Source organism: Festucalex cinctus, chromosome 5, assembly GCF_051991245.1.
Source record: "Festucalex cinctus isolate MCC-2025b chromosome 5, RoL_Fcin_1.0, whole genome shotgun sequence".
Classification (NCBI taxonomy): domain Eukaryota; kingdom Metazoa; phylum Chordata; class Actinopteri; order Syngnathiformes; family Syngnathidae; genus Festucalex; species Festucalex cinctus.
In genome coordinates, this window is record NC_135415.1 from 4,877,042 (window position 1) to 4,891,235 (window position 14,194).

Genomic DNA, 14,194 nt, shown 5'->3' on the forward strand with positions numbered 1-14,194 from the left:
TCCAATGATTCCCAATTATTACACCATAATGGAACTTACACCATCTTTACTCCACAGCTTCAAGTTCTTCAAAGGGAAGAACGCTGCAATAGACATGTACTTGACCCCTTAAAAAGACATTGGGAGAGAACATCCTTCATTATGATTTTCTACTACAGTCAGCAATAATTTTATCCAATTCAGGATATCTACGTTTATTGCCTATTAAAATCTTTTTACATTCATAGTTTATATTCTGTAGGATGCACAGTTTACAGTGTAACAAAAATGCACACCATATGATATAACATGTAAGACCGAACTGAATGTCATTATCTAGTAACTCACCCATACGTGCTGACACACGATGAAACTCCTGACGCAAGTAATCCTGCTGAGTCACATCCACGGTTAGACGTGGAGGAAAGTCCAAGACAAACACCTATTCAAAACAAGCAGTGTTTATAACTAATGTTTGTACTATTTTACCCATGAAAATATTTCTACATCACACTACAATCGTGTATACATCCTCATAATAGTATTGCTAATCTATTAATAAACATGATATACATGTACCTTATTAGGCCAGCGACCACAGACAATACCAAGGAGTCTGCAGAAATCTGCTCCTGCCTCGTCAGGGGTGCGGCTGGATGTCAGGTTATTGCTAGGAGCCAAAAGACAAACCACGTCTGGTGTTCTAGGCACAACAGCATGCTGCACCTCAGTAGTCAACTCAGTTGCACAAGCTCCGGGTGTCGACATGACACCAAAGGAAAAAGAACCCTTTGGCATCTCCACAAAACCATCTGCGATGCTCCGTAGGTGCGAGTCTCCAATGAGCAAGACAAACTACATGACATAATGTACAGTATTTCATTTAGCACAATCACCATCTATTGTACTTTTTTCTTAAATGTAGAAACCATTTATACCTTCTTGTTTGGACACTCAGAGGGTATGACCAACTTGTGGCTTCGACCAGTAACGCAAGAAATTGGCCATTCTTGCACTTTGTGACGACCACCTGTACCACCACCTATTAGCACATACAGAAATAATCATTATTGAATTACATTTCATGACAACAAAGGTAATAAAACACTGTTTAAATTTTTCTCCACAATTATTCATCAGACATCTTCGTGCTTAAAATATTAAACACAAATAGTAGCTACTTACGTGTGCGAGTTGCATGAAATGATTGCTGAACATCACCAAGTTGAAGACGTTCAGTCATCCTCTTTGTGGCTGCCTGCGAACGATGATAGCCTTTCCCCCGAGGCATCTGAGAAGCTAAGTATCTACACTCCAATTAAATAATAAATATTGAATATACAATTACCTGTTACTACTAAATAAATACATAAACTAGAAGATACTCCAACAGCTGAAATAACGTTTGTGGAAATCTTGCTGTCTGTGCTCTCTGAATCTGCTGACGCAAAACCAGTGAAGAACAACAAGAGGAAGTCTCTTTCAGTGACGGTGGTTTAAATGTAGCCGCCCTTGAAAGAGTCAGACTTTTGACCAATAAGAACAGAAGGGGCGGGCGAAATATGATACTTCTATGAAATTTAAACATCAACACTGTTACACAATGAAATTTAAACATCAACACTTTTATACAACTACTTTTATGTTTTGTAAGCTATGTGCATTCTGTTTGTTTCCTATTGCCTTTGCTAATGATTACAATTACTTCACATGTACAAGCAAAATTTAAATAATTTTTAGCACTCCAATTTCACAATTAACAGCATTTATTTTACTTACTAGGAATACTTGTAATGCTAACTGATAGTATGTAGAAAATATTGCTTTTTGATCTGTCAACATCAATATCCATACATTCCTGTGTTTTCTTGTCAATAAATTAAAGATACTGATGTTTCAAATGCTACTTAGAAAATTGTATTATATATCATAACATGTCACTATCAATACTTTCATTGTAGCACACAACATAGATACAATTATTATTCTTACTAATAGTCACTCACCACTTGTGATCATGCTTTTTTATCAACTTTTATTAGCTCAGTGGCCACATGAAGGACAATATACTCTATAACTAAGTTGGCTAGACTGATAACATCATGATATATAACTTAAATACAATCGGCATCAGTTATAGACAGATTTTTGCTATTTGTAGAACAGCCCTAAATAGCAAGGCTCAACTGTAAATACATTTTTCCTAAGAATAACTCACATGCAAATGGAACGTGGCAACACTGCCTATATGAGTTCCGAGCGTGTTATATCTACCTGTCTTTCATATATATATTATTTCTAGAATGTACTGTGTGACACAATTAATGAAGTTATTGGACATTAATTCACACCATATTGTGTTTGTGTTACCAATAACTGAATGAGTGTCATATTCAGCACATTTATGTTTGTCTGTCTTTTTTTCCCCAACAATCCATAACTTTAGCTTGTGTGTAAAATAATGACATGCTGATCCATTCCGTGTTCTAATTGATTGGTCATCTAAAAACTACTTTTGAAATGACAGATTTCTTTGTTTTGATTTTGGCCATCTGATTAATTGGTAAGACATTACTCATATTATTATTATTTTTTGTACCATACAAGATTATCTCTTGTGCCACATTAAACCCCTTTGCAGGCCTGAGCCAAACCACGGTCCATACATTTGATACCACTGCTTTATTTCAATGGTCAAGTACTTCATAACCACACCTACACCTACCTGCTTGTCCTTGCATATATAGTAGACAACAAAGAGCTCTTTCAACAAAAGACATTTCCATCTACAAAGTCATACAAGGTAATCACGCTATAAATTCTGCAATCAGTACACTTCTATTCCTAAATTATCACTTCAAATACCAACAATGGTTAATACAGCTACAAATTTCTTGTATGTTTATGAAGTATGACACTGTATTTATTTCTACTCCTTTGCTTTTCTACAGAACATGAACAAATCACCAAGCAAATTCTCTTTTGATAAAGACCCTCTAATCATCTCCATACACAAGGATTGCCAACTTTTTTCCGTAAGTATACAATACATAAACTAAACAGGACAACTTTCTCAATCATATACAGTATGCCATACATATATGTATTAAGTTCTCATTTATTGACAGGTTTGTTAAAGGCACCTTTAGTGTGTTTTTATGTTTGTAATGTTTCTCCACGAGCACGTCTAGCCATTGATATCATGTAGAACACATATGCTAACCTTTTAGAGACAATTGAAGCTTACTTGCACAGTAGCCACTATCTTAACCACTTAATTCACATGTCTACTTGACAACTTATTACATGTAGTGAAATGGTACTTTGTGCGTCTTATGCTTTTTTCTGAACACTGCTTTTCAACTCTTTCCTTAAAACCAATACATGCGGTACTGTTATACTGTATAAATATTAAGGGTGTCACGATTTCGATTTTTTATCGAAATCGATCGAAATTACGTCACGATTTCGAGCATCGAAATAGAAGAGAGGACACACGATTCGATGCCCCCCCCTCCGCGCCCGCCGCCACCGCCGCCACCGCCACCTCCCAGGAAAGCAAATGAGACGCAGCCATTCAGCTACTAGCTAACGGCACTTGTTAGCTGACTTCTCCTGCAGTCATGATGGCAAGCGCGGACAGACACAGCAATGGTGCTTCAAGCCGCTCCCGCTTCTCTCGTCACCAGTTTGGAAACATTTTGCGTTCCCGGTGAGTTATGTCGACAACGTTCACGTTGTCGATAAAAAGACCACAGTTGCAAGATATGCTATGTGCGCGTACTGTACTCGGCCACGGTGTTACGCCCGGCTCGTCAAGGGGAAGGGAAGTAACACAATAACAGAAAATATAGAGTAGATAAACACGGGTCGACTTTAACATCTGAGTAGTTTTAATTGAAATTTCAGGCAGGGGTTTGACAAGGGAGTGAAAGTGGAAGGTGAACAAATAATAACCGCATTTGACAGAACTGACAGAACGGAGGAGAAACAACAATAACCGTCGCGCTGGCACAGTCGTCCAATCGGAGTGTCGCGCTGGCACAGTCGTCCAATCGGAGTGTCGCGCTGGCACAGTCGTCCAATCGGAGTGTCGCGCTGGCACAGTCCTCCAATCAGAGTGTCGCGCTGGCGCATTCAAACTGAAGTACCATTATACGGGCACCAGCCGACACAAACACACACATACATACTAGGGGAGCGGAGCCGGCGGCGGGCCCGAGCCGCCAGCCGTAACAACGGGAAACACGACAAACATGACGGGACATTTACGCAGGCATCACAAAGATTTAGATTTATCAAATTCAACTAGAAGTGGGAAAACAACGGTCCAACCAACTATTTCATCCTCATTTACAGTGAAACTTCCACACACTTCAGCTCGCGCGAAACGCCAGATCCATAGGTCTATTTATAGCAGCAGACCTGCAGCCTTGGAAAACGCTGGATTCAAACATTTAATTAGTGTACTTGAACCACGCTACAGTATGCCCAGCAACTGTAAATGTTGGGATATAGTTTGTTCAGGCTGTATTTGTTCCATGACTTTGGATACAATATATTTTTTGTTGTTGTTGCACATTGCACATTATTTTAAGAGGAACGCACAGCACACTGTTGTAACCAAAAACAGTCAATAGATGGCAGGCACCCACTGTGACTTTTTGTTTTTGTTTTTTTATTTTTTATTTTACACTTCAGTAAGAACAAGACGGTTAACTTTATATTGTAAATAAATTCTTTGAATTTGATCATTCCTGCCTAATGTCAATTATCATATATTACATAAATTTACACAAAAATAATATGGAAATTGCATCACCTATATGTAGCCGATCTTTTGAAATAAGATTTACTGTACAATGAATAGAACCAATGATCATAGACTAGCCTTAGCCTACAGAAGCATATGCCTCTGTGTTATAAAGTGGGGGAGCGGAAAAAAAAAAAAAAAAAAAAAAATCGAAAAAAAAATCGAATCGTGACCCCAAAATCGAAATTTAAATCGAATCGTGGAGTTGGCGAATCGTGACACCCCTAATAAATATATATGTCCGTGTGTATATATTTGTATATTCTTTCAAATAAACTCGTTTTGACACACACAGCCATTGAGTAACATGCAACACGACCACAATGTTTTGCACCAACACGTTACCTCTGCTATTTAGAATCATGGAATCTAACATGAGTGATTTTCATTGAATGCTTTGTCATTACAGTATGCATGCATTGATCATGCTTTCAGTCGCAACGACTTATACCAGCGCAGCCTTGATCTTCATTCCCAAATGAACCAACTAGTCCATGTGACTCGAGTCAATCGAGCACTTGAAAAACAGATCGACTTCAAAACCAAGCTTGTGAAAGAACTCCAGACTGCATTGGATATAAAGGATGCATGTGATGCATTTGTCCGTGATGGTAAGCTATATGACATGGAAGACACACAAACACTAACACAGCAAGCATCCCCATCCTACACATTGTGTATAATGAATGACATGTTTGACAATGGACATTTTTACATTTTTTTGTTAATGCACGTTCCTTTTTTTCTGTTAGGAATATCTTGAAGGTAACATTGGACTGTTAACTAAAACACTGACTGATTATTGAGCCGCTATTTCTCAATGTATATAATGTGAATACATACTACACTTGATTACTTTCAAATGTGACTGATATCATGTAGCTATGCTGTGATCTTGCCCTCTTTCATCCACTGATAGACACTTCAAAGTTCTTTTTTTTCTGTATCTTCTCAAAATAACTGACATATTCATGGAAAAGATTGTATTTAAATTCTATCATTATTAATTACTATTATTATGTTTATGTCTTTGCCCCTGATTATGATGTTTCTATACCATAGATTTTTTTTACAATTTTTTTTGGACATACTGTGACTTGACCTTTACAATACTAATTTTTACTAAGAAAAAATCTATCACACACCATAATATTTTATACTTATCCTGCATGTATCTGGACACACCATGCCAAATTTTACACTTACATAACAATTTATGTACCTGTCGTATCCTTACTTTTATTCATCATTTCATCACACAATCCTAAAACATTGCTTTTTGACCCTGAGGATTCAACTATACCATTTTTGCGTGTCTTATTACTTACTAGCTATATTATTTATTAACGGGCAAAAACTATGAATATAAGATCACCGTCAAATATTACGTCTGTAATATCCATATACAGTGCATTACATAATATGCATTTGTATTAAGACACTACCATGCTAAAAATATGCACACGACTGTTCTGTAAACTACACCTAAGACAACCAAACTTCACAGATCTAACATGATTCTTCATTCTTTTTTGTTCTACAGATGTATCAAATGCTGCCACACAGACAGAAGAAGCCACTGAGGACATGCACGAAGACGATGATCACAATATAACAGGACAGGTTAACCCCCCTGAAGTTTTAGCCCGCAGGTCAAAGTGTCCTAGGACTAATTCATCCATGGAGGTTACATTATCCTAAGACAGACTATGTGCTAACCCAAACTCTTTGACCCCAAGGGATTCATCTGTCCCAGAAAACTTTTACACTAAAGAGTTTATCTGTCCTAGGGCGCTGTTAACCCCAGGTTAAAGTGTTATTTAATCTGTCCTGTTACAACAGCTATACATAAACAGCTGCATTCCTCTCCTGTTCCATCTCTCGCACTTCTTTCATCTCTTTTTCTCCTCTACTTATACCTATGCTTGCTCATGTGCTTTTTTCCCCTTTAGATGATGTCATTTGTTAGCCTGCTTCAAAGCTAAATTTTTTCTTGAATAACTGTCACACATTTACTGTTTGCTGGACCCTACAAAACTGTCACAATACTTCACTATGTCATGAATACATATGTGTTGCACAGCGACACCACATTAAGAGTCATCAAAAAGCTTTTTATTTGATCACACACCATCTCTGTGCCATGCAATGTTTTCAAATAAACAGATGCTGGTTTTGAATATCAAACGAGTGACTTTTCATGAAACTTTGCACACACATCAGAAAGTCCACACTTTTGAATTTATTTTGGGAATTGTGCATCATTTTTGGCCTTTTACTGCACCTTTTTACACACAAGGCACGGCAAATGCATTTCTATTTTCCATGGTCCTTGTCTATTTAACAGTACCCCAACGTGCAAGTCCCCCGACTTGCATATACCCCAACGTGGCCCGGGTTGCGAGGGCCCTTTATAGCTGCTCGCAGCTCTAGTTCTTCTTTTTATTTGTTATTATTCTTTTCCGCAAACAATCACATTTTTGAGACACTAAACGTGAACGAAAACTCACCAAACTTTACACGCAGATCGGGCCTGGCGAAAAATTTTATATTTTAAAGTCGCCATACATGATAACAGAAAAATGGCTCTGTAGCGCCACCTACATAGCTTAAACGGATCCCTGTCCCGCTACGATTGTCCTACGGCTATGAAAATTGTGTGGCACCTGTAGCATATCCAGAGGAACAAAAACCTCTTTGATCTGTGTACCCTAAAATAGACAGGAAGTGAGATATGAGTATTTAAATGTCCAATTTTGGCCAATTTTTGCACATTTACAGGGGTGATACTTTTGCCCGCTTCTCCTACATGGTTAACCCGATTGACTTCAAACTTGGGCTGGACCATCTCAACACCTGGGACAACATCATGGTAAAAAATCAAAAGTTTTTGACATACTATATGACGGTGGCGGGGCATCAAAATTACAGTTTCAAAATTCTTACTTAACGAAGCATTGCCAGTTGTACGTTTAACCTTGAGCTACGAAAATTGGTACACATATGTAACAGACTATGATCTACAAAAAAGTCTGTTGGTGCCATATGCTAAACCCAACAGGAAGTCCGCCAGAGGCGGGGCATCAAATTTTGAGTTTCAAAATTCTTACTTAATGAGGCATTCCCGGCTGTACGTTTCACCTAGAGTTACCAAAATTTGAAGACATATGTAACAGCCCTCAAGGTACAAAAAACTCTTTTTGAACCATGTGCTAAACCTAACAGGAAGTCCGCCATTTTGATTTACTTTGGAACGTGTTGCCATTTTTTTGGCCATTTCATAGGGGTCCTATTTTAACGAACTCCTCCTACAGAGTTTATCCGATCATCTTCAAACTTGGTGTGATTCATCTTAAGATGTTGAAGATAAAAAGTTATTGAAAGCTTTTTATTTCGCCGCACGCTGTTGTCGTGGCATGCACTTGTTTGCAAAGGAAAAAAATTCTTCTTAATGAAGAATTCTCAGTTGTACGAAGCAGCTAGAGCTACGAAAATTTGTAGACATATGTAACAGCCCACGATGTACAACAAAAATCTCTTGCTGCTTTGTGCTAAACCCAACAGGAAGTCCCGCAGGGGCCGGGCATCACATTTTGAGCTAAAAAACTCCTCTTTAACGAAGCATTCCCGGTTGTACGTTTCACCTAGCGCTATGATAATTTGGAGGCATACATAAGAGCCCACGATGTACAAAAAAGTCTCTTAGAACCATATGCTAAACCAAACAGGAAGTCCGGCATTTTGATTTACGCCTTTTTTAGGGGTCACATTTTAACGAACTCCTACGAAATTTATCCGACTGTATTCCAACTTGGTGTGTTTCATCTTAAGATGTTTAAGATGCAAAGTTATCGAAAGTTTTTTTTATTTTGTCGCAAGCCGTTGCCATAGCGATGCATTATTTGCCAAGTAAAATGCTGCTTTTTTTTTTTTTGTCTAAACGAGCGAAAACTCAAAACTTTGCACACAGATCAGACCTCTCAAGAACATGAATATTTTAGAGATTTGTTGTGCAATTTGTAATAAATGGCTCAATAGCGCCCTCTAGACATTTTTATGAAGTATTTCCGATTATATGATTCAGCTAGATGTGTGAATATTTGGAGGCAAACCTATCAGTCTAATACCTACAAAAAATATTTTATAGCCATGTGCCAAACCATTTTGATTTTATTTTGTTAATTGTGCATCATTTTTGGCCTTTCCATGAAACTTTGCAAGCACAAAGCATGGCAAAAACATTTACAATTTAGACGGTTTCCTATGAAACAGTACCCCAACATGTCAGTACCCCGACGTGCAAGTACCCCAACGTGGCCCAGGTTGCGAGGGCCCTTTATAGCTGCTCGCAGCTCTAGTTAGGGCCCGAGCAGCGACCGCTGCGAGGTCCCTATTGTTTTTCAAGGAATTCTTATTAGGGCCCGAGCAGCGACCGCTGCGAGGTCCCTATTGTTCCTGAAGGAATTCTTATTATTAGGGCCCGAGCAGCGGCGGCGGCGGTGCCGCTGCGAGGCCCTATTGTTTTTGTAGGAATTCTTATTATTATTAGGGCCCGAGCAGCGACCGCTGCGAGGTCCCTATTGTTTTTCAAGGAATTCTTATTATTCTTCTTCTTTTTATTTGTTATTATTCTTTTCCGCAAACAATCACATTTTTGAGACACTAAACGTGAACGAAAACTCACCAAACTTTACACACACGTCAGGCCTGGCGAAAAATTTGATATTTTAAAGTCGCCATAGGTGATAACAGAAAAATGGCTCCATAGCGCCACCTACATAGGTTAAACAGATCCCTGGCCCGCTACGATTGTCCGACGGCTATGAAAATTGTGTGGCACCTGTAGCACATCCAGATGAACAAAAACCTCTTTGATGTGTGTACCCTAAAATAGACAGGAAGTGAGATATGAGTATTTAAATGTCCAATTTTGGCCAATTTTTGCACATTTACAGGGGTCATACTTTTGCCTGCTTCTCCTACACGGGTAATCCAATTGACTTCAAACTTGGGATGTACCATCTCAAGACCTGGGACAACACCATGGTAAAAAATCTAAAGTTTTCGACATACTATATGACGGCGGTGGGGCATCAAATTTAGAGTTTCAAAACTCTTACTAAACGTAGTATTGCCGGTTGTATGTTTAACCTAGAGCTACGAAAATTGGTACACATATGTAACAGACTATGACCTACAAAAAAGTCTGTTGGTGCCATATGCTAAACCCAACAGGAAGTCCGCCAGAGGCGGGGCATCAAATTTTGAGTTTCAAAATTCTTACTTAATGAAGCATTCCCGGCTGTACGTTTCACCTAGAGTTACCAAAATTTAAAGACATATGTAACAGCCCTCAAGGTACAAAAAACTCTTTTTGAACCATATGCTAAACCTAACAGAAAGTCCACCATTTTGATTTACTTTGGAACGTGTTCCCATTTTTTTGGCCATTTCATAGGGGTCCTATTTTAACGAACTCCTCTTACAGAGTTTATCCGATCATCTTCAAACTTGGTGTGATTCATCTTAAGATGTTGAAGATGAAAAGTTATTGAAAGCTTTTTATTTCGCTGCACGCTGTTGTCGTGGCATGCACTTGTTTGCAAAGGAAAAAAATTCTTCTTAATGAAGAATTCTCAGTTGTACGAAGCAGCTAGAGCTATGAAAATTTGTAGACATATGTAACAGCCCACGATGTACAAAAAAGTCTCTTGCTGCTTTGTGCTAAACCCAACAGGAAGTCCCGCAAGGGCCGGGCATCACTTTTTGAGCTAAAAAACTCCTCTTTAACGAAGCATTCCCGGTTGTACCTTTCACCTAGCGCTATGATAATTTGGAGGCATACATAAGAGCCCACGATGTACAAAAAAGTCTTTTAGAACCATATGCTAAGCCAAACAGGAAGTCCGGCATTTTGATTTACTTTGCTATTTGTAGCCATTTTTTGGGGGCCTTTTATAGGCCTCATATTTTCTACAAAACTTATCAGATTGTCTTCATTCTTTGGCATGTTTCATCTGAAGTATTGCCGGTTATACGTTTAATCTAGAGCTACGAAAATTGGTACACATATGTAACAGACTATGATCTACAAAAAAGCCTGTTGGTGCCATATGCTAAACCTAACAGGAAGTCCGCCAGAGGCAGGGCATCAAATTTTGCATTTCAAAATTTTTACTTAATGAAGCATTTCCGGCTGTACGTTTCACCTAGAGTGACCAAAATTTGAAGACATATGTAACAGCCCTCGAGGTACAAAAAAACTCTTTTTGAACCATATGCTAAACCTAACAGGAAGTCTGCCATTTTGATTTACTTTGGAACATGTTGCCATTTTTTTGGCCATTTCATAGGGGTCTTATTTTAACGAACTCCTCCTACAGAGTTTATCCGATCATCTTCAAACTTGGTGTGATTCATCTTAAGATGTTGACGATGAAAAGTTATTGAAAGCTTTTTATTTCGTCGCACGCTGTTGTCGTGGCATGCACTGTTGGCAAAGGAAAAAAAAATCCTTCTTAATGCAGCGTTCCCAGTTGGACGAAGCAGCTCGAGCTACAAAAATTTGTAGACATATGTACACATTTGTCCACATATATATATTTACATATGCATGTAAAAAAATTATGTCAGGCTAAACTAAATGGTTGATTAGGCCCCACACATTTTCACCTTACCATACCCGGCCCTCTTTGCAAAAGGTTTGAACACTCCTGGCCTAAACCTAGGTGTATACTCAAACTATGCACGCACATAAAGCCTGGAACAAAATGTGTAATTTAGAGGGTTCTTGTTTTGTTTTTTGTATTCCTTATATTTCATGTCATTATACTTGACACACTATTTTTACTACTCACTGAATCAGTTATAAGAACATTTAATTGATACAATCCAATCACATCCTAGAGAATTGAAAACACATTCAATCATGAGGTTGTTAAGACACATTTACTTCTGTAGCACTTAACCACAAACAAGTTGCAACATCCCCTGATCTAACCCTCCAACCGGGCAAGGAAAAACTTTCAGGGGTCATATTTTAACGAACCCCTCCTACAAAATTTATCCGACTGTCTTCAAACTTGGTGTGTTTCATCTTAAGATGTTTAAGATGCAAAGTAATCGAAAGTTTTTTATTTTGTAACACGCTGTTGCCATAGCAATGCATTGTTTGTCAAGTGCTGCTTTTTTTTTTTAATACACATGAAAACTCATGGAACTTTGCAAACACATCAGACTTGTCATGAACATGAATTTTCAGAGATTTATTGTGCAATTTGCAATAAATAGCGCCCTCTAGACCTTTTTATGAAGCATTTCCGATTGTATGATTATGCTAGACCTACAAAAAAGTATTATGTAGCCATTTGCCAAACCAAAGAGGAAGTCCGCTATTTTGATTTTATTTTGGGAATTATACATCATTTTTGGCCTTTTTCATTCAACTTTGCACAGACAAGGCATGGAAAAAAATAACATTTTAAATGGTCCTTGTTCCATGTAACAGTTGTCAAGTGCTGCTTTTTTTTTTTTTTTATACACATGAAAACTCATGAAACTTTGCAAACACATCAGACTTGTCATGAACATGAATTTTCAGAGATTTATTGTGCAATTTGCAATAAATAGCGCCCTCTAGACATTTTTATGAAGCATTTCCGATTGTATGATTATGCTAGACCTACAAAAAAGTATTATGTAGCCATTTGCCAAACCAAAGAGGAAGTCCGCTATTTTGATTTTATTTTGGGAATTATACATCATTTTTGGCCTTTTTCATTCAACTTTGCACAGACAAGGCATGGAAAAAAATAACATTTTAAATGGTCCTTGTTCCATGTAACAGTTGTCAAGTGCTGCTTTTTTTTTTTTTTTATACACATGAAAACTCATGAAACTTTGCAAACACATCAGACTTGTCATGAACATGAATTTTCAGAGATTTATTGTGCAATTTGCAATAAATAGCGCCCTCTAGACATTTTTATGAAGCATTTCCGATTGTATGATTATGCTAGACCTACAAAAAAGTATTATGTAGCCATTTGCCAAACCAAAGAGGAAGTCCGCTATTTTGATTTTATTTTGGGAATTATACATAATTTTTGGCCTTCTTCATTAAACTTTGCACAGACAAGGCATGGAAAAAACTAACATTTTAAATGGTCCTTGTTCCATGTAACAGTACCCCAACGTGCCAGTACCCTGACGTGCAAGTAACCCAACGTTGTGCTCAATAGCGCCCTCTATGCATTTTTATGGAGCATTTCCAATTGTATGATTCAAGTGATACACAACTAAAGATGACTTGACCTAGATTTGTGAAAACTGGGAGGCATACCTATTAGCTTAAGACCTACAAAAAGTATTCTGTAGCCGTATGCTAAACCTAAAAGGAAGTCCGCCATTTTGAATTTATTTTGGGAATTGCGCACCATATTTTGCGTTTTGATTAAACTTTGCACACACAAGGCTTGTCAAAATTTTTTTAGATGGTCCTTGTCCTATTTGACAGTACCCCAACGTGCCAGTACCCCGACGTGCAAGTACCCCAACGTGGCACGCCTTTGCTGTAGCGATGCATTGTTTGCAAAGAATTTTTTTTTTTATATGATTCAGCTAGATGTGTGAATATTGGGAGGCATACCTATCAGCCGAATACCTCGACAAAGCATTCCATAGCAATGTGAACAAACACAAAAAGCAAGGCAAAACATTTACAATTTAGACGGTTTCTTATGAAACAGTACCCTAACGTGCCAGTACCCCGACGTGCAAATACCCCAACGTGGCACGGGTTGCGAGGGCCCTTTATAGCTGCTCGCAGCTCTAGTTAGGGCCCGAGCAGCGACCGCTGCGAGGTCCCTATTGTTCCTGAAGGAATTCTTATTAGGGCCCGAGCAGCGGCGGCGGCGGTGCCGCTGCGAGGCCCTATTGTTTTTGTAGGAATTCTTCTTATTATTATTCTTATTATTATTATTCTTATTATTATTCTTCTCCGCAAACAATCGCATTTTTGAGACGCTAAACGTGAACGAAAACTCACCAAACTTTACACGCACATCAGGCCTGGCGAAAAATTTGATATTTTAAAGTCGCCATACATGATAACAGAAAAATGGCTCCATAGCGCCACCTACATAGGTTAAACGGATCCCTGTCCCGCTACGATTGTCCTATGGCGACGAAAATTGTGTGGCACCCGTAGCACATCCAGATGAACAAAAACCTCTTTGATGTGTGTACCCTAAAATAGACAGAAAGTGAGGTATGATCATCTGACTGTCCAATTTTGGCCCAGTTTTGCACATTTACAGGGGTCATACTTTTGCCCGCTTCTCCTACACGGTTAACCCGATTAACTTCAAACTTGGGATGGACCATCTCAACACCTGGGACAAC

At 38.4% G+C, this 14,194-nt stretch overlaps 1 protein-coding gene and 1 long non-coding RNA gene across 2 annotated transcripts; one reads left to right on the forward strand and one right to left on the reverse strand.

Annotated features, from left to right (window-relative positions):
- Positions 1 to 37: 37 nt before the first annotated feature.
- On the reverse strand, positions 38 to 2,509 carry LOC144018510 (uncharacterized). The gene is made up of 5 exons (XR_013283449.1): positions 1,165 to 2,509; positions 918 to 1,021; positions 559 to 834; positions 328 to 421; positions 38 to 107 (listed from the first exon to the last, which is right to left on the reverse strand). It is a non-coding gene; the product is annotated as an uncharacterized LOC144018510 (long non-coding RNA).
- Positions 2,510 to 2,767: 258 nt separating this feature from the next.
- On the forward strand, positions 2,768 to 6,928 carry LOC144018506 (uncharacterized). Its single transcript, XM_077520711.1, has 4 exons — positions 2,768 to 2,782; positions 2,931 to 3,014; positions 5,202 to 5,403; positions 6,336 to 6,928. Exons 2-4 carry the CDS (start codon positions 2,934 to 2,936, stop codon positions 6,491 to 6,493), a joined length of 441 nt encoding a protein of 146 aa, XP_077376837.1. The 5' UTR covers positions 2,768 to 2,782; positions 2,931 to 2,933; the 3' UTR covers positions 6,494 to 6,928.
- Positions 6,929 to 14,194: the final 7,266 nt, after the last annotated feature.